The 20,760-nt window shown below is 44.0% G+C and overlaps 3 protein-coding genes across 4 annotated transcripts in view; all 3 read right to left on the bottom strand.

Moving 5' to 3' along the window:
- Nucleotides 1-5,816: 5,816 nt before the first annotated feature.
- LOC115190792 (NACHT, LRR and PYD domains-containing protein 1b allele 3-like) lies at nt 5,817-9,777 on the bottom strand. 2 transcript variants are annotated; one of them, XM_029748869.1, is made up of 8 exons: nt 9,759-9,777; nt 9,218-9,282; nt 8,871-9,085; nt 8,426-8,682; nt 8,144-8,269; nt 7,837-7,969; nt 7,719-7,748; nt 5,817-6,243 (listed from the first exon to the last, which is right to left on the bottom strand). In XM_029748869.1, the coding sequence occupies exons 2-8, from the start codon at nt 9,223-9,225 to the stop codon at nt 5,909-5,911; spliced, it is 1,104 nt and encodes a 367-aa protein (XP_029604729.1). In that variant the 5' UTR covers nt 9,226-9,282; nt 9,759-9,777; the 3' UTR covers nt 5,817-5,908. The 2 variants fall into 2 exon arrangements, with proteins under 2 accessions (XP_029604729.1, XP_029604728.1); XM_029748868.1 differs by lacking the exon at nt 9,759-9,777 and having other exon boundaries at nt 9,218-9,332.
- On the bottom strand, nt 9,778-12,998 carry LOC115190847 (stonustoxin subunit beta-like). Its single transcript, XM_029748906.1, has 5 exons — nt 12,850-12,998; nt 12,284-12,330; nt 11,592-12,147; nt 10,986-11,012; nt 9,778-9,796 (listed from the first exon to the last, which is right to left on the bottom strand). The coding sequence occupies exons 1-5, from the start codon at nt 12,858-12,860 to the stop codon at nt 9,778-9,780; spliced, it is 660 nt and encodes a 219-aa protein (XP_029604766.1). The 5' UTR covers nt 12,861-12,998.
- Nucleotides 12,999-13,142: 144 nt separating this feature from the next.
- The window catches only part of LOC115190782 (protein NLRC3), a 172,017-nt gene continuing 164,399 nt past the window's right edge, over nt 13,143-20,760 (bottom strand). Inside the window, exons 9-13 of the mRNA XM_029748847.1 lie at nt 17,008-17,054; nt 16,316-16,871; nt 13,529-13,702; nt 13,276-13,449; nt 13,143-13,180 (exon numbers count right to left, since the gene is read on the bottom strand). Coding sequence (XP_029604707.1) covers nt 13,177-13,180; nt 13,276-13,449; nt 13,529-13,702; nt 16,316-16,871; nt 17,008-17,054 — 955 coding nt within the window. The 3' untranslated portion in view covers nt 13,143-13,176. The remainder of the gene's footprint in view (nt 13,181-13,275; nt 13,450-13,528; nt 13,703-16,315; nt 16,872-17,007; nt 17,055-20,760) is intronic.

Genomic DNA, 20,760 nt, shown 5'->3' with positions numbered 1-20,760 from the left:
TAGAGAATAGACTGCTATTTCAGATGGTAGTCCTAGACTCTCCTCATCTCCTCCAATAGGGTGTCATTTCAGATGGTAATCCTAGACTCTCCTCATCTCCTCCAATAGGGTGTCATTTCAGATGGTAGTCCTAGACTCTCCTCATCTCCTCCAATAGGATGTCATTTCAGATGGTAGTCCTAGACTCTCCTCATCTCCAATAGGGTGTCATTTCAGATGGTAATCCTAGACTCTCCTCATCTCCTCCAATAGGGTGTCATTTCAGATGGTAATCCTAGACTCTCCTCATCTCCTCCAATAGGATGTCATTTCAGATGGTAATCCTAGACTCTCCTCATCTCCTCCAATAGGGTGTCATTTCAGATGGTAATCCTAGACTCTCCTCATCTCCTCCAATAGGATGTCATTTCAGATGGTAATCCTAGACTCTCCTCATCTCCTCCAATAGGATGTCATTTCAGATGGTAATCCTAGACTCTCCTCATCTCCTCCAATAGGATGTCATTTCAGATGGTAATCCTAGACTCTCCTCATCTCTGCACACTAGACTGTCACCTCTAAACCAGAGACAATCACACAAACTGTCTGACTGTCCTCTATGGTCGTACCCTCAAATGGTAACCCTTCTCCTTATATAGTGTACTGCTACTACTTCCCCCACAGCTCAAAACAAATCAAAATGTATTTGTCAAGTGTGCCAAATACAACAGGTGTAGACCTTACAGTGAAATGCTTACTTACAGGCTCTAACCAATAGTGCAAAAAAGGTATTAGGTGAACAATAGGTAAGTAAAGAAGTAAAAATACAGGCTATATACAGTAGAGAGGCTATATACAGTAGAGAGGCTATATACAGTAGAGAGGCTATATACAGTAGAGAGGCTATATACAGTAGAGAGGTTATATACAGACACCGGTTAGTCAGGCTGATTGAGGTAGTATGTACACGTAGATATGGTTAAAGTGACTATGCATATATGATGAACAGAGAGTAGCAGTAGCGTAAAAGAGGGGTTGGCGGGTGGCGGGACACAACGCAGATAGCCCGGTTAGCCAATGTGCGGGAGCACTGGTTGGTCGGCCCAATTGAGGTAGTATGTACATGAATGTATAATTAAAGTGACTATGCATATATGATAAACAGAGAGTAGCAGCAGAGCAAAATTGGTTGGACGCCCATAAAACTGCTGCCATTTCTTCCGGCACCATTTTGGTTCTGGTCTAAAGTAGTGCACTTCATAGGGAACAGGGTGCCAGTTGGGATTAGAGCCTATTTGTATGGACCCGTATGCTACACACATGGACATGGGCCGGTTTCCTGTATCCATGACGCTGGGTTGTAGTGTCAGCCTAGCAACCGTTGCCTAGCGACAGGCCTAGAGGACTGATGATCAGCGATGCAGAAGGAAGGCAACTGATTGTTTTTCTACACCTTGTTTTGTTTTGTCTGTTCTGCGACAAGGGGCAGTGGATGTTTCTGCGTTACTGCTCTCAGTGTGTGTATGTGCGTGTGTGTGTTCGTCTCATTTTGAATGTGTGTATATTAGATGAATGCTAACAGGCTTCCCAGCCAACCAGTGGTGAACAGACATAACCGTGGTGGATTAATACTCACCTGAGTTAAAGGCGACGTCCTAAATGGTACCCTGTGTAGTGGACTACCTTTGACCAGTAATACACTAGATAGTGACTAGGGGGCCATTTGGAAGTCAAACCAAGCTACACTCCTCATGACCCTTGTTGTTGCTCAAACACTAATGGCTGGGTTTTGGTTAGTCTTTAATCATTAATGGCTGGGTTTTGGTTAGTCTTTATCACTAATGGCTGGGTTTTGGTTAGTCTTTAATCACTTATGGCTGGGTTTTGGTTAGTCTTTATCACTAATGGCTGGGTTTTGGTTAGTCTTTAATCACTAATGGCTGGGTTTTGGTTAGTCTTTATCACTAATGGCTGGGTTTTGGTTAGTCTTTAATCACTAATGGCTGGGTTTTGGTTAGTCTTGAATCACTAATGGCTGGGTTTTGGTTAGTCTTTAATCACTAATGGCTGGGTTTTGGTTAGTCTTTAATCACTAATGGCTGGGTTTTGGTTAGTCTTTAATCACTAATGGCTGGGTTTTGGTTAGTCTTTATCACTAATGGCTGGGTTTTGGTTAGTCTTTATCACTAATGGCTGGGTTTTGGTTAGTCTTTATCACTAATGGCTGGGTTTTGGTTAGTCTTTAATCACTAATGGCTGGGTTTTGGTTAGTCTTTATCACTAATGGCTGGGTTTTGGTTAGTCTTTAATCACTAATGGCTGGGTTTTGGTTAGTCTTTAATCACTAATGGCTGGGTTTTGGTTAGTCTTTAATCACTAATGGCTGGGTTTTGGTTAGTCTTGAATCACTAATGGCTGGGTTTTGGTTAGTCTTTAATCACTAATGGCTGGGTTTTGGTTAGTCTTTAATCACTAATGGCTGGGTTTTGGTTAGTCTTTAATCACTAATGGCTGGGTTTTGGTTAGTCTTTAATCACTAATGGCTGGGTTTTGGTTAGTCTTTATCACTAATGGCTGGGTTTTGGTTAGTCTTTAATCACTAATGGCTGGGTTTTGGTTAGTCTTTAATCACTAATGGCTGGGTTTTGGTTAGTCTTTATCACTAATGGCTGGGTTTTGGTTAGTCTTTATCACTAATGGCTGGGTTTTGGTTAGTCTTTATCACTAATGGCTGGGTTTTGGTTAGTCTTTATCACTAATGGCTGGGTTTTGGTTAGTCTTTATCACTAATGGCTGGGTTTTGGTTAGTCTTTATCACTAATGGCTGGGTTTTGGTTAGTCTTTATCACTAATGGCTGGGTTTTGGTTAGTCTTTATCACTAATGGCTGGGTTTTGGTTAGTCTTTATCACTAATGGCTGGGTTTTGGTTAGTCTTTATCACTAATGGCTGGGTTTTGGTTAGTCTTTATCACTAATGGCTGGGTTTTGGTTAGTCTTTATCACTAATGGCTGGGTTTTGGTTAGTCTTTATCACTAATGGCTGGGTTTTGGTTAGTCTTTATCACTAATGGCTGGGTTTTGGTTAGTCTTTATCACTAATGGCTGGGTTTTGGTTAGTCTTTAATCACTAATGGCTGGGTTTTGGTTAGTCTTTATCACTAATGGCTGGGTTTTGGTTAGTCTTTAATCACTGGTATCTATCTCTCTTCTTCACTGGTAGCTCTCGCTTTTCCACTAGTGTCTCTTTCCATCAGTGCTCTCCCTACTTTTAACATACTTCTCTGTTGTCATTTCTCAATCTCTTTTTACTGTTATACACTCAGCCTTGAGTCTCTGTCTGTCCCAAATGGTACTCTATTCCCTATGTAGTGCACTACTTTAGACCAGGGCCTATAGGGCTCTGTATAGGGAATAGGATGCCATTTGGTACAGCATTGGCTGATCAGTAAAGGTCGAGGGTCATGCTCAAGGGGTTACCATGTAGAATTAAAACAGGACGGCCAAACCTACTACTGGCAGTGCAGGATTTTGCTCCGACCCTGCTCTAACACCTGATTCTACTAATCAGTCTAATCAGAACCTTGACTGGCAGAATGAGGTGTGTTAGAGCAGGGCTGAAGCAAAAGCCTGCAGACCCAGTAGCTCTCTGGGAGGAGGGTTGGTCTCACCAAGACCACTTAGGTTCATACGGAATCAACTAGCTTTCTGATTGGTTTACCGGCCATCAACTAGCTTTCTGATTGGTTACCGCACATACAGTTGAAGTCGGAAGTTTACATACTCCTTAGCCAAATACATTAAAACTCAGTTTTTCACAATTCCTGCCATTTAATCCTAGTAGAAATTCCCTGTCTTAGGTCAGTTAGGATCAACACTTTATTTTAAGAATGTGAAATGTCAGAATAATAGTAGTGATTTTATTTCTTTCATCACATTCCCAGTGGGTCAGAAGTTTACATACACTCAATTAGTATTTGGTAGCATTGCCTTTAAATTGTTTAAGTTGGGTCAAACGTTTCAGGTAGCCTTCCACAAGCTTCCTACAATAAGTTGGGTGAATTTTGGCCCGTTCCTCCTGACAGAGCTGGTGTAACTGAGTCACGTTTGTAGGCCTCCTTGCTCGCACACGCTTTTTCAGTTCTGCCCACAAATTTTCTATAGGATTGAGGTCAGGGCTTTGTGATGGCCATTTCAATACCTTGACTTTGTTGTCCTTAAGCCATTTTGCCACAACTTTGGAAGTATGCTTGGGGTCATTGTCCATTTGGAAGACCCATTTGCCACCAAGCTTTAACTTCCTGACTGATGTATTGAGATGTTGCTTCTCTCCTCATGATGCCATCTATTTTGTGAAGTGCACCAGTCCGTCCTGCAACAAAGCACCCCCACAACATGATACTGCCACCCCCATGCTTCACGGTTGGGATGGTGTTCTTCAGCTTGCAAGCATCCCCCTTTTTCCTCCAAACATAACGATGGTCAGTATGGCCAAACAGTTCTATTTTTACGATCTTTGTTCCCATGTGCAGTTGCAAACTGTAGTCTGGCTCTTTTATGGCGGTTTTGGAGCAGTGGCTTCTTCCTTGCTGAGCGGCCTTTCAGGTTACGTCAATATAGGGACTCGTTTTACTGTGGATATAGATACTTTTGTACCTGTTTCTTCTAGCATCTTCACAAGGTCCTTTGCTGTTGTTCTGGGATTGATTTGCACTTTTTGCACCAAAGTACGTTCATTTCTAGAAGACAGAAAGCGTCTCCTTCCTGAGCGGTATGACGGCTGTGTGGTCCCATGATGTTTATACTTGCGTACTATTGTTTGTACAGATGAACGTGGTACCTTCAGGCATTTTGACAGTTCTCCACAACTCTGGTTCATCCTTGGGAGGTCTACGATTGTTTTTCTGAGGTCTTGGCTGATTTATTTTCATTTTCCCATGATGTCAAGCAGAGGCACTGATTTTGAAGGTAGGTCTTGAAATATATCCACAGGTACACCTCCAATTGATCAAATTATGTCTATTAGCCTATCAGAAGCTTCTAATGCCATGACATTTTCTGGAATTTTCCAAGCTGTTTAAAGGCACAGTCAACTTAGTGTATGTAAACTTCTGACCCACTGGAATTGTGATACAGTGAATAAGTGAAATAATCTGTCTTAACATTTGTTGGAAAAATTACTTATCATGCACAAAGAAGATGTCATAACCGACTTGCCAAAACTATAGTTTGTTAACAAGAAATTTGTGGAGTGGTTGAAAAACGAGTTTTGACTCCAACCTAAGTGTATGTAAACTTCAGACTTCAACTGTATAAAGCAAGTTTAATTCCATAAGCAGATTTCCTGTGTGTGTAGTTTAACTGTTATCTCAGTCCATGATTGGATCTTGGTCACCCCTTTTATATTTGTATAGTATTTCTGAACAGGTGTGTTCTGATCGTAGCAGACGTGTGTGTGTGTGTGTGTATATATATATATGAGGCATATGGACAGGTGTATGGACAGTAAACTACCCAGAAACAAACATTTATTGACAAAGAATTACAGCCCAGTCAGATCAGGGGTGTATTTATTAGTTGCCCACCGTAGCATAACGTTTTGCAAAAAAAAAAGTGTTTATTTTGGACAAATTCATGTTGGTTGAGTAGTAGTCCTGATCTAGGATCAGGTCTGTTTCCTAGTGAATACACCCCATGGTGTTGAATAGGAGGGTTACTATCCATTCTACCATTAGGTTGGTACCCCAACACTGTTACTATCCATTCTACCATTAGGTTGGTACCCCAACACTGTTACTATCCATTCTACCATTAGGTTGGTACCCCAACACTGTTACTATCCATTCTACCATTAGGTTGGTACCCCGACACTGTTACTATCCATTCTACCATTAGGTTGGTACCCCGACACTGTTACTATCCATTCTACCATTAGGTTGGTACCCCAACACTGTTGATCTGAAGCTCTGTGTAAAGACAGTGGTCCAACTCCCCAAGAAGGTTGATCATCCTAGAACATGACTCAGTTCCTTTTCTCAACACCATGTCGATGATGTCACGTGCCTTCTCTGTCCTCTCAGCTATCACTTTCACTGACTCCATTTCCTCCTGGTTGATGACTGTGTGTTGCAGGAGTCTGTCCAGCAGTTCATTCAGGACAGGTCCTGATACTCGTTTCACAAACTCTGTCCGTACAGAACGCAGCTGCTGCTCTGGAGAACCAGTCAGACTGCTCTCAGCCGGACGCCCTGCCCCCGACACAGCACCTGAGAGAGGTTACAACATTTTTAAAAAAGCGACCTAAAATAACAAGTATCGAGAAATGTTTTTTTTTTTAACAATAACGACCTGCATCAGTGAACATATTTAAGGCCGGTTTCACTGACAGAACAACAGGCTGGGTCATTCAGAACCAGGCTAATCTACATCAAGTCCTGGAGGAGATGTCATTGGGTCATTCAGAACCAGGCTAATCTACATCAAGTCCTGGAGGAGATGTCATTGGGTCATTCAGAACCAGGCTAATCTACATCAAGTCCTGGAGGAGATGTCATTGGGTCATTCAGAACCAGGCTAATCTACATCAAGTCCTGGAGGAGATGTCATTGGGTCATTCAGAACCAGGCTAATCTACATCAAGTCCTGGAGGAGATGTCATTGTTCTTGAAGACAGTCTTTTAAAATCAGGACTAGTCCAGTTCCTACAGTAAACCATGTTGACTGGCCCTCATGTCATTGGTTTGTACAGTGCATTTGGAAAGTATTCAGACCCCTTGACTTTTCCCACATTTTGTTACGTTACAGCCTTATTCTAAAATTGATTAAGTGTTTTTCCCTCAATCTACATACACAATACCCCATAATGACAAATTGAAAACAGGTTTTTAGACGTTTACAAATGTATTAAAAATAAATATACCTTATTTACATAAGTACTTAGACCCTTTACTATGAGACTCGAAATTCAGCTCAGGTGCATCCTGTTTCCATTGATCATCCTTGATGTTAACAACTTGATTGGAGTGCACCTGTGGTAAATTCACGTGTTTGGAAAGGCACACACCTGTCTATATAAAGGTCCCACAGTTGACAATGCATGTCAGAGCAAAAACCAAGCCATGAGGTCGAAGGAATTGTCCGTAGAGCTCTGAGACAGGATTGTGTCGAGGCCCAGATCTGGGGAAGGGTACCGAAACATTTCTGCTGCATTGAAGGTCCCCACGAACACAGTGGCCTCCATCATTCTGAAATGGAAGAAGTTTGGAACCACCAAACTTCCTGGCTGCACGGCCAAACTGACCAATCGGGGGAGAAGGGCCTCGGTCAGGGAGGTGAGTGTTCCTCTGTGGAGATGGGACAACCATCTCTGCAGCACTCCACCAATCAGGCCTTTATGGAAGAGTGGCCAGACGGAAGCCACTCCTCAGTAAAAGGCACATGACAGCCTGCTTAGTTTGCCAAAAGGCACCTAAAAAAACAAAATTCTCTGGTATGATGAAACCAAGATTGAACTCTTTGGCCTGAATGCCAACCTGGCACCATCCCTATGGTGAAGCATGGTGGTGGCAGCATCATGCCGTGGGGATGTTTTTCAGCGGCAGGGACTGGGAGACTAGTCAGGATTGAGGGAAAGATGAACGGAGAAAAGTACTGAGATCCTTGATGAAAACCTGCTCCAGAGTGCTCAGGAGTCAAGTGGCCTGAATACTTTCTGAAGGCACTGTAACTCATGTTTACTTACTTGTTGAACGGGTGTCAGTGACGTATTCATCTGAAAGATAAACAACATGAGGTTATAATATCACTCTAAAAAGCATCTGGTACTAAAGTACAAAGTGATGATTGACATGTGCTCCTACCGTGTGATACCATTTCTTTCCATACTGTCCTCTCATCATCACTGAATAACTCCATCTCAATGTCAACCCCTGTCATTTTCACAATCGCCTTGAAAAAGCTTGGTGTGGTGTCTCTTTGTATGAAATGAATTCTCTGGAGGGAGAGAGAGAGATTGCTTTGGCAATGTAAACTTATGTTTCCCATGCCAATAAAGCCATTTGTATTGAATTGAGAGTGAGAAGGCAACAGCGAGAGACAGACAGAGAGCAATGGATAGAAATGTGACTTTAATGTCAGATTCATGTTCTTATTCTACTGAAACTGTACCGGTGGATTGATGGAGGTAGAACAGGGAATGTTCAGTCTGAAGGAACTATTCAGTTTGAAGGACTGCTCTGGTCTGGAGATGAGAAACCTTGAAGACCCATGAGACTTTTCCTGTTGTTCCACAGCCTGCGACACGAGGCATGGAATACCCAGCCAGTCAATGTATAGTCTTATTCAAACATTCAGAAAACTAGCAACACACTATTCTCTTCATTTAATGAGTGTCAACATAAACTGCACCACTGGTTAGTTAAGGTCACCTCTATAATAATGGTCCCTCACCTGTATTTGGCTGGGGTTCCAGGGGAACAGGTATAGGCGAGAAATTAATGTTTCCCTTTTCACTGTCAGATAGAGCATCAGCTCACAGTGGACATCTACGTCCCAAGACAGTAATCTCAGTATCGGACCGATAGGTGAGAACTTCGGATGGAGAATCTTAGCATGGAATCTGGTGACCTCATGCACTTCCTCTAAAGACACTCCATGTTCCTCTACATGAAGAATCTTCATCTCATTCCTCAGGGAAGGGTTGGTCCCTGAACAACACAATAAAAAGGAGACAGAAAGACAAATATTGTATTATTCATCCAACTAAAACACAAAGAATATGCAGTACCAGATCACAGTAAACTCAAACTCCCAGAATAGCTCATTCATTCATTCAGGAAGTGAAACTCAGTTACATGGAAATGTCTTTCTGAATACTATTTCTATATGGTTTTACCTAAACAGACACAGTGTGGCAGATGAACTTCCTCCAGTTCACCTAACTCCATAGTGATGTCCAGCAATGGACCACCTTGTGTGTACTGCATGTCTTTAAGAAGTTGACTGTAGGGATCCCAGTTCCTGAAGTGATACTTCAGAATGACATCTCTCTCACACAGCCAGCGGAGCCCAGACACTGTGCACTCATAACTCCCTTTGGGTGTCCTGTGTCTGAGGGCAACAACAAGATACGGTAGAGAGGGTCAATGGTCAAATGGAGAGGTTGGATTAGAAGACTATTCCCAAAGGTAATGGGGAAATACACTAGCAGGTGGAATGAAATGTTAAAAGTAGTTATTTTACCTGAACATTGTCACTCCCTGGACAGTGGAAGTCAAGGGCTCAATCTGAATCCAGTGTGTGGAGTCCTGAACAAGGACAAGCATGTCAGTAATACATATGGGGCCTGTTTCCTGGACACAGTTTGAGTCTAGTGCTGGACTTAAAGCATGATCAATGGAAGTTTCAATAGAAAGTTCTTTAAGGTCCAGGACTAGACTTAATCTGTCTCTGGGAAACTGGCCCATTAACCAAAGTGACTGATCTAATGTATTTATTCAATGTTACATGAAATGCTGGTGATATATTGATTACACTGTCTAATGAACAAAGGTGACAACATCTAAAATCCTGCATGCCTACAAGCAGAACACAGGACTGTCTATATCCCAGTATGAATGGTTGGTCAATACACACCTGGCTTTGAGACTGTGTTTATATTACTAAAGCAGAACACAGGACTGTCTATATCCCAGTATGAATGGTTGGTCAGTACACACCTGGCTTTGAGACTGTGCTTGACTCCTGCAGGTATGTAAAAGTAAGAATTGACATTATGACTTACCTCAACATAGTCACAAGTCTTACAGCTCTGAGGAATCCCTAAAGTCAAAAGTAGTTGTTATTTAAAATGGACAATCTCATGTAATAATGAATTAATAATTATTAAATAGACTTGTAATAAAATAAATATAAGTGATCAACAGTCTCAGAATGTACACTCATTAGCATACAATAATCTGACATTAGTGTTATATTAATTAATGTTTGTGGAAGCAGGAAACAACATCGTTCTGGGTCTGATTTCTGGTAGATCCTAGGATGAGAGCTTAAAGGTAGAGTCAGATAAATTATGTTGTACGAGCAGCACCACAGATATTGTGATGAGCAAGATGCCTGACTTCTCTCTCACACAGTCACACAGTACCTGCCCATGTGGAAGGGTTCTCTTCACTCTCTCACAGAGTGGTAACCACGGAAACAAAACAGTCATCTGGCCTTGCGGTACAACGCTCTTAGTTGTTGTAGAAATTGACCCTCTAAGCTGTTTACTTTGTGCATCTACATCATATCGCTGACTCTACCTTTAAGTTTGTTTTGACCAAATATATCATGAATGTGTTCCTTGTCTGGGACTCAAGTACAATGAATGCTTTAAACGTATTTTGAGTTCAAAACAATTATCAGTTAACACTCACATTTCTCAGGTCCAGGCTTGATCCAACTCTCTCCACCATGGTCTCTGGTGTTCTCAGGTCCAGGCTTGATCCAACTCTCTCCACCATGGTCTCTGGTGTTCTCAGGTCCAGGCTTGATACAACTCTCTCCACCATGGTCTCTGGTGTCCTCAGGTCCAGGCTTGATACAACTCTCTCCACCATGGTCTCTGGTGTTCTCAGGTCCAGGCTTGATACAACTCTCTCCACCATGGTCTCTGGTGTTCTCAGGTCCAGGCTTGATCCAACTCTCTCCACCATGGTCTCTGGTGTTCTCAGGTCCAGGCTTGATACAACTCTCTCCACCATGGTCTCTGGTGTTCTCAGGTCCAGGCTTGATACAACTCTCTCCACCATGGTCTCTGGTGTCCTCAGGTCCAGGCTTGATACAACTCTCTCCACCATGGTCTCTGGTGTTCTCAGGTCCAGGCTTGATACAACTCTCTCCACCATGGTCTCTGGTGTCCTCAGGTCCAGGCTTGATACAACTCTCTCCACCATGGTCTCTGGTGTTCTCAGGTCCAGGCTTGATACAACTCTCTCCACCATGGTCTCTGGTGTCCTCAGGTCCAGGCTTGATACAACTCTCTCCACCATGGTCTCTGGTGTTGGTAAAGCAGAAGGATAGACTGTGATTAAACTATATACAACTTATAAAGGCTTTATATAGCATACATACAGTCTTCATAAGCAATACAAAATGTGTATAAATGGTGACAGAACAGCTCCCTATGTAGAGTGCATTGTCAAATGTGACATGACATACTATGTCAACTTCAAAATGTGGTCCTGTGTAGCTCAGTTGGAAGAGCATGGTGCTTGCAATGTTAGGGTTGTGGGTTGGGAGTCGAATTATGTAAATGTGACATAACCCCCTATGTCAACTTCCATAAAGTCAATACTGATGGTGACATTACACGTGACATTGCTTATCTTGAGGGAAGCCCCTAGAGATGTGAAGTCACCAGGTATCATGAGTTACATTCCCCCCTAGAGATGTGAAGTCACCACTACTACTAATCTAACTGTCTGTAGGTCCAACAGAACACATTAAAACACACCACTACTACTAATCTAACTGTCTGTAGGTCCAACAGAACACATTAAAACACACCACTACTAATGTAATTATACAAATGATTCCAGAGGAAAACACATGATGAAACATTGCTATGACTCACCTTTGAGTGTGTAGGTAATCCATCTGACACAAGGTCACTGAGGTCACTGAGGAGAAGGAAATCCCAAACCCAGGATAGAGGGGTTCAGTGAATGTGGTGTGTTCTGTGTAAAGGTGTGTCAGTGTACCAGAGGAGGACACACTATAGAAGGACAAAGTACCAGCTGGCCAGTCCAGATACACTCCAACTCTGTAAGGAACAGCATCAGAGATGGATCTGCTGACTCCAGCATGGTAAAATCGATAGCCTCTATCAGAGCAGGCTAAACACCAGGACTCCCCATTGCCTCCAATCCAACTGTTATCCTCCCATCCCTTCCTCTTCATTTCTTTGTACACCACACCAATATCAGCCATGCTACCATCCCTCTCCACCTCCCAGTAATAACGAGATCCAGATAAGCCTTCTCTGCAGAGAACTTGGTAAAGACAGTCAAATCTGTCTGGATGGTCTTCATAATGCTGCCTCTCTTCCACACATGTCACCTTCCTGTTCCCCTCAGACAGAATCAGGTTTGGGTTTGCTGTATTTGGGTCCAGGGTGAGATGACAGGCATCTGTAGACAAAAGGAGAGTTTAATCAAACCACAGCTTCATTTAAAATGTTGTTTTGTAGGTACAGTGCAAGTATTGATTAGTTACTATGTTACTATAGTTCTGATTATGCAGTTAATTAGGATTGAAGAGACTTACATTTCCTCAGCCCTGATTTCAGCCTGCACTCTCCACCATGATCCACACTGTAGGAGAAACAGGTTATTGACTGACAAAGACCTAATAAAGCAGTCAACATTTAAACCATATTGTTGTGTTCTGGTGCACTATCCAAGTTCATTACTAGAGACATACAGGTATTCTATCCTACCTACTGCATACAGAACGGAGTACAATTCATTACTAGAGACATACAGGTATTCTATCCTACCTACTGCATACAGAACGGAGTACAGTTCATTACTAGAGACATACAGGTATTCTATCCTACCTACTGCATACAGAACGGAGTACAATTCATTACTAGAGACATACAGTTATTCTATCCTACCTACTGCATACAGAACGGAGTACAATTCCAACAGGATATCAGAGATGCAGAAGAAGAGTATTCATGTGGTGATGATGTATGCTGTGTTGGAGTGCTAAGCCTGCTGGGTAAACTTCCCCTTAATTCTACCATCATGTCCTCATGTTACTGAACCTACTACACTACATATGACACAACCACTGCTCACACTATTAGGACATCTATTCTGACTTACTTCAGCTTCATCAGTTTATATGTGGGATCCACCAGAGCAGCTGAAAGCAGTATCCCTGCAGAGTCTCCTGGGTGATTGTAGCTCAGGTCCAGCTCTTTCAGGTGGGAGGGGTTTGACCTCAGAGCTGAGAACAGAGCAGCACAGCCCTCCTCTGTGACCTGACAGCCAGACAGCCTACAGAGAGACACACAGGTTGATGTACTGGTGTCAATCATCTTGTAGGTCACCCATCCAATTGTCCATGAAACAAACATTGTCGTGAAACATCAGATTTTCAGAGTATTTGTTTTACTAAGCTCAGTACAGACCTGACTGAAACAGCTGTACTTACCCCAGTGTGTGTAGTTTACAGTCTGGATCCTCTAGTCCAGCAGACAGCAGTGTAACTCAGCTCAGTACAGACCTGACTGAAACAGCTGTGCTTACCCCAGTGTGTGTAGTTTACAGTCTGGATCCTCCAGTCCAGCAGACAGCAGTGTAACTCCTGAGTCCTGCAGGTCATTGTCTCTCAGCTCCAGTTGTTTCAGTTGTGAGTTGGGTGAACTCAGGACTGAGGCCAGATATGAACAGCAACCCTCTGTCAGACCACACTGACCTAGACTAGAGGGCAGAAGAGCACATGATTAACACATGTTTAAAACATCCACATAATAACTAATACTGAAGATATTTAACTCACACTAGTGTCTGTATGTTGCAGAGTGGACTGGTTAGTCCAACACAGAGCAGCTTCACTCCTCTGTCTCCCAGGTCATTGTAGCTGAGGTCCAGTTCTCTCAGGGGGGAGTTTGGTGTCTGCAGAGCTGAGGCCAGAGTCTCACAGGATTCATATGTGAGTTTACAGCTAGCTAGTCTGGAGAGAGGATATAATCTGTTAGATATACAAAACCTTAATTATAATGATACTGTAAACATCAACACAATAACAGAATTCATGAAAGTGTTCAGATGAAGCAGATGCTAAACTACAGGACTGTTTTGCTAGCACAGACTGGAATATATTCCGGGATTCCTCTGATGACATTGAGAAGTACACCACATCAGTCACTGGCTTTATCAATAAGTGCATTGAGGACGTCGTCCCCACAGTGACTGTACGTACAGACCCCAACCAGAAGATATGTATTACAGGCAACATTCGCACTGAGCTAAAGGGTAGAGCGGCCGCTTTCAAGGAGCGGGACTTTAACCCGGAAGCTTTTAAGAAATCCCGCTATGCCCTCAGACAAGCCATCAAACAGGCAAAGCGTCAATACAGGACTAAGATCGAATCGTACTACACCGGCTCAGACGCTCGTAGGATGTGGCAGGGCTTGCAAACTATTACAGACTACAAAGGGAAGCACAGCTGAGAGCTGCCCAGTGTCACGAGCCTACCAGATGAGCTAAATAACTTCTAGGCTCGCTTCGAGCCAAATAACACTGAAACATGCATGAGAGCATCAGCTGTTCCGACTGTGTGATCACGCTCTCCGCAGCCGATGTGAGTAAGACCTTTAACTTCAGGAGCTTCAGATTGTTTCGCTATCTGGAAAAGGCTTCCAGTGGAAGAACAGCAGCCACTCAGTTTTAAACAGGTCAACATACACAAGGCCGTTGGGGCAGATGGATTACCAGGACGTGTACTCCGAGCATGGACTGACCAACTGGCACGTACCTTCACTGACATTTCCAACCTCTCCCTGTTCGAGTCTGTAACACCAACATGTTTCAAGCAGACCACCATAGTCCCTGTGCCCAAGAACACTAAGGTAACCTGCCTAAATGACTACCGACCCATAGCACTCACCTCTGTAGCCATGAAGTGCTTTGAAAGGCTGGTCATGGCTCATATCAACACAATTATCCCAGAAAACCTAGACCCACTCCAAATTGCATACTGCACCAACAGATCCACAGATGATGTAATCTCTATTGCACTCCACACTGCCCTTTTCAACTGGGCAAAAGGAACACCTATGTGAGAATGCTATTCATTGACCACCGCTCAGTGTTCAACACCATAGTGCCCTCAAAGCTCATTGCTAAGCTAAGGACCCTAGGACTGAACACCTCCCTCTGCAACTGGATCCTGGACTTCCTGACGGGCTGACCCCAGATGGTAAGGGTAGGTAACAACACATCCGCCACGCTGATCCTCAACACGGGGGCACCTCAGGGATGTGTGCTCAGTCCCCTCCGGTACTCCCTGTTCATTCATGACTGCACGGCCAGGCATGACTCCAACACCATCATTAAGTTTGCTGATGACACAACAGTGGTAGGCCTGATCACCAACAACGATGAGACATCCTATAGGGAGGTCAGAGACCTGACCGTGTGGTGCAAGGACAACAACCTCTCCCTCAATGTGATCAAGACAAATGAGATGATTGTGAACTACAGGAAAAGGATGACCGAGCATGCCCCCATTCTCACCGACGGGGCTGTAGTGGAGCAGGTTGAGAGCTTCAAGTTCCTTGGCGTCCACATCACCAACAAACTAACATGGTCCAAGCACACCAAGACAGTCGTGAAGAGGGCACGACAAAATCTATTCCCCCTCAGGAAACTGAAAAGATTTGGCATGGGTCCTCAGATCCTCAAAAGGTTCTGCAGCTGCAACATCACCAGCATCCTGACTGGTTGCATCACTGCCTGCTTTGGCAACTTCTCGGCCTCCGACCGCAAGGCACTACAGAGGGTAGTGCGTACGGCCCAGTACATCACTGGGGCCAAGCTTCCTGCCATCACTACTACTAATCTAACTGTCTGTAGGTCCAACAGAACACATTAAAACTGTGGAAGGACCACCAGAGGGCAGGCTGGGCTCACTGATAGTAGCCCAACAAGGCATGTGAGACCAGGTAACCAGAGTCAATTAAGCACAGCTGACGGTACTAATGAGATATTCTCTTTCCCCTACAAGAGAGAGGATGGAACCAGCAAGAGGGGGAGAAGATAAACTATCTTTGGAGAATGGCTACGGAGAGAGAGGTGCTATCCATGAAGAGCCATTAAGACGGTGATGAATATGTGATTGTTGTTATAGTTTGAAGATAATCGTAATGTGATCCTGTGTCATCTAAAGAAGATGTATGTTGTTCCTTTGGAGATTCTCATTGACTGTGTTGGAGTGTTTGTATTGTCAGAAATCCCTCAATAGAGAACTGTGTTGAATCAAGATAACCTACTCTGGACTCGTTTATTCCACCTTTCCGCTTTAGAGTGACACCAAATGACTTGGTCCGCTCACAAAACATACCACTACTACTAATCTGTCTGTAGGTCCAACAGAACACATTAAAACACACCACTACTACTAATCTAACTGTCTGTAGGTCCAACAGAACACATTAAAACACACCACTACTACTAATCTAACTGTCTGTAGGTCCAACAGAACACATTAAAACACACCACTACTAATGTAATTATACAAATGATTCCAGAGGAAAACACATGATGAAACATTGCTATGACTCACCTTTGAGTGTGTAGGTAATCCATCTGACACAAGGTCACTGAGGTCACTGAGGAGAAGGAAATCCCAAACCCAGGATAGAGGGGTTCAGTGAATGTGGTGTGTTCTGTGTAAAGGTGTGTCAGTGTACCAGAGGAGGACACACTATAGAAGGACAAAGTACCAGCTGGCCAGTCCAGATACACTCCAACTCTGTAAGGAACAGCATCAGAGATGGATCTGCTGACTCCAGCATGGTAAAATCGATAGCCTCTATCAGAGCAGGCTAAACACCAGGACTCCCCATTGCCTCCAATCCAACGGTCATCCTCACATCCCTTCCTCTTCATTCCTTTGTACACCACACCAATATCAGCCATGTCACCATCCCTCTCCACCTCCCAGTAATAACGAGATCCAGATAAGCCTTCTCCGCAGAGAACTTGGTAAAGACAGTCAAATCTGTCTGGATGGTCTTCATAATGCTGCTTCGCTTCCACACATGTCACCTTCCTGTTCCCCTCAGACAGAATCAGGTGTGGGTTTGCTGTATTTGGGTCGAGGGTGAGATAACAGGCATCTGTAGACAAAAGGAGAGTTTAATCAAACCACATCTTCATATAAAATGTGGTTTTGTAGGAACAGTGCAAGTATTGATTAGTTACTATGTTACTACAGTTCTGAAAATGCAGTTAATTAGGACTGAAGAGACTTACATTTCCTCAGCCCTGATTTCAGCCTGCACTCTCCACCATGATCCACACTGTAGGACAAACAGGTTATTGACTGACAAAGACCTAATAAAGCAGTCAACATTTAAACCACATTGTTGTGTTCTGGTGCACTAGCCAAGTTCATTACTAGAGACATACAGGTATTCTATCCTACCTACTGCATACAGAACAGAGTACAATTCATTACTAGAGACATACAGGTATTACACACTACCTACTGCATACAGAACAGAGTACAATTCATTTCTAGAGACATACAGGTATTCTATCCTACCTACTGCATACAGAACGGAGTACAATTCATTACTAGAGACATACAGGTATTCTATCCTACTGTCACGTCCTGACCAGTATAAGGGGTTATTTGTTATTATAGTTTGGTCAGGGCGTGGCAGGGGTGTGTTTGTTTTGTGTTGTCGGGGTTTTTGGGTATTGTTCTATGTTCTGTATTTCTATGGTTTTTCTATGTTGTGTATTTCTTTGTTGGCCTGGTATGGCTCTCAATCAGGAACAGCTGTACATCGTTGTTGCTGATTGGGAGTTATACTTAGGTAGCCTTTTACTTTTTTCACCTGTCTTTTGTGGGAAGTTGTTTCTTGTTTTGCTGTGTGCCTGACAAGATTGTCTAGTTCGTTCGTTTTCTTGTTTTGTGTAAGTGTTCATAATAAAGTTAATAATGAGCACTCAACCCGCTGCGCCTTGGTCCACTACATACGACAACCGTTACAGAACTTCCCACCACCACCGGACCAAGCAGCGGGGTAAGGAGCTGGAGAGGAGCTATCGGGAGTCGTGGACCTGGGAGGAGATCCTAGCCGGAGAGGGACCATGAAGGAAGGCTGGAGAGGACCGGGAGTGTTATGTTGGAACACAGTTGGCATGGAAGCCTGAGAGGCAGTTTGGCTGGGCACGGGTAGTTTGGCTGGGCCAGGGTTGAGCCCTAAGCCAACTCCCCGTGCTTACCAGAGGCAGTGTGGTACTGGTCAGGCCCCGTGCTATGGGGTGATGTGCACGGCGTCGAGGCCAAGCATCCACAGGCCGGTGTGCTCGGTGCCAGCATCCCGCATTTGCCGGGGGGACCCGGGCACCCAGCCAGTAAGGGTGGTGCCAGTCCTGCGCTTGAGACCGCCAGTACGCTTCCGCGGTCCAGTGTATCCTGTTCCCGCTCCCCGCACTGGCCCTTAGGTGCGTGTCTCCAGTCTGGCGTCTCCAAAGCCAGCACCACGCACCAGGCCTTCAGTCCAGTACGTCCTGTTCCCGCTCCTCGCACTAGCTTTGGGGTGCGTGTCTCCAGTTTGATACCTCCAGTACCAGCCCCACGCACCAGGCCTCCAGTGCGTCAGCCCAGACCAGCTCGTCCTGCTCCTGCTCCTCGCACTAGCCCTGTGGTGCGTGTCCCTAGTCTGGCACCTCCTAAGCCAGTCCGACGCAGCCAGAGTGTCGCCCTCCAGTCCGACGCAGCCAGAGTGTCGCCCTCCAGTCCGACGCAGCCAGAGTGTCGCCCTCCAGTCCGACGCAGCCAGAGTGTCGCCCTCCAGTCCGACGCAGCCAGAGTGTCGCCCTCCAGTCCGACGCAGCCAGAGTGTCGCCCTCCAGTCCGGGGTCGACGGAGAGGGACCTCGCTCTAGAGGCGACACTGAAGTGGGGTGAGCCAGTGGTGGAGCGGGGTCTGCGTCCCGCTCCTGAGCCACCTCCGTAGGGGGAGTATTGGGAAGGGGGGGTGTTGCAGAAGAACCGTCGGTGACGCTGGCCACCCTCCCTTCTCTCCCCTGTAGTTTTGGGTTTTTTTTGTTGTGGGTTATTGTTTTGCTAGTTTTTGTGTCAGGTGCATCCGGGGTCTTCACCTTTGGGGGGGGGGTACTGTCACGTCCTGACCAGTATAAGGGGTTATTTGTTATTGTAGTTTGGTCAGGGTGTGGCAGGGGGGTGTTTGTTTTGTGTTGTCGGGGTTTTTGGGTATTGTTCTATGTTTTTTCTGTTGTGTATTTCTTTGTTGGACTGGTATGGCTCTCAATCAGGAACAGCTGTACATCGTTGTTGCTGATTGGGAGTCATACTTAGGTAGCCCTTTTTTCACCTGTCTTTTGTGGGAAGTTGTTTCTTGTTTTGCTGTGTGCCTGACAAGACTGTCAAGTTTGTTCGTTTTCTTGTTTTGTGTAACTACATACGACAACCGTTACACCTACTACTGCATACAGAACGGAGTACAATTCATTACTAGAGACATACAGGTATTCTATCCTATCTACTGCATACAGAACGGAGTACAATTCATTACAAGAGACATACAGGTATTCTATCCTACCTACTGCATACAGAACGGAGTACAATTCATTACTAGACATACAGGTATTATATCCTACCTACTGCATACAGAACAGAGTATAATTCATTACTAGAGACATACAGGTATTCTACCCTACCTACTGCATACAGAACAGAGTACAATTCCAACAGGATATCAGAGATGCAGAAGAAGAGTATTCATGTGGTGATGATGTATGCTGTGTTGGAGTGCTCAGCCTGCTGAATATACTTCACCTTAACTTCTTTGGGCTAGGGGGCAGTATTTTCACATCCGGATAAAAAACGTACCCGATTTAATCTGGTTACGACTCCTGCCCAGTAACTAGAATATGCATATAATTATTGGCTTTGGATAGAAAACACCCTAAAGTTTCTAAAACTGTTTGAATGGTGTCTGTGAGTATAACAGAACTCTATGGCAGGCAAAAACTCTATGGCAGGCAGTATTTTCCTTCGGCTGTTTAGCCAATTGCAGATTCCCGGTCGGAATATTATCGCTTTTTTACGAGAATAATGGCATAAAAATTGATTTTAAACAGCGGTTGACATGCTTCGAAGTACGGTAATGAAATATTTAGAAATCTTTTGTCACGAAATGTGCCGTGCGCTTGACCGTTATTTACCATTGGGATAGTGTCTAGAACGCACAAACAAAACGTCGCTGTTGGAACATAACTATGGATTATTTTGGACCAAACCTACATTTGTTATTGAAGTAGAAGTCCTGGGAGTGCATTCTGACGAAGAACAGGAAAGGTAAGACCATTTTTCTTATAGTAAATGTGATTTTGGTGAAGGCTAAACTTGGTGGGTGTCTAAATAGCTAGCCCTGTGATGCCGGGCTATCTACTCAGAATATTGCAAAATGTGCTTCATCCGAAAAGCTATTTTAAAATCGGACATATCGAGTGCATAGAGGAGTAATGTATCTATAATTCTTAAAATAATTGTTATGCTTTTTGTGAACGTTTATCGTGAGTAATTTAGTAAATTGTTAGTAAATTCCCCGGAAGTTTGCGGTGGGTATGCTAGTTCTGAACGTCACATGCTAATGTAAAAAGCTGGTTTTTGATATAAATATGAACTTGATTGAACAAAACATGCATGTATTGTATAACACAATGTCCTAGGTGTGTCATCTGATGAAGATCATCAAAGGTTAGTGCTGCATTTAGCTGTCTTCTGGGTTTTTGTGGCATTATATGCTAGCTTGAAAAATGGGTGTCTGATTATTTCTGGCTGGGTACTCTGCTGACATAATCTAATGTTTTGCTTTCGTTGTAAAGCCTTTTTGAAATCGGACAGTGTGGTTAGATTAACGAGAGTCTTGTCTTTAAATAGCTGTAAAATAGTCATATGTTTGAGAAATTGAAGTAATAGCATTTCAAAGGTTTTGAAAATCGCGCCACAGGATTCAACTGGCTGTTA

This window comes from Salmo trutta, unplaced genomic scaffold, assembly GCF_901001165.1.
Source record: "Salmo trutta unplaced genomic scaffold, fSalTru1.1, whole genome shotgun sequence".
NCBI classification, from domain to species: Eukaryota; Metazoa; Chordata; class Actinopteri; order Salmoniformes; family Salmonidae; genus Salmo; species Salmo trutta.
The sequence above is the reverse complement of the archived record's forward strand: the minus strand, read 5'-3'. Positions and strand labels throughout refer to the sequence as shown.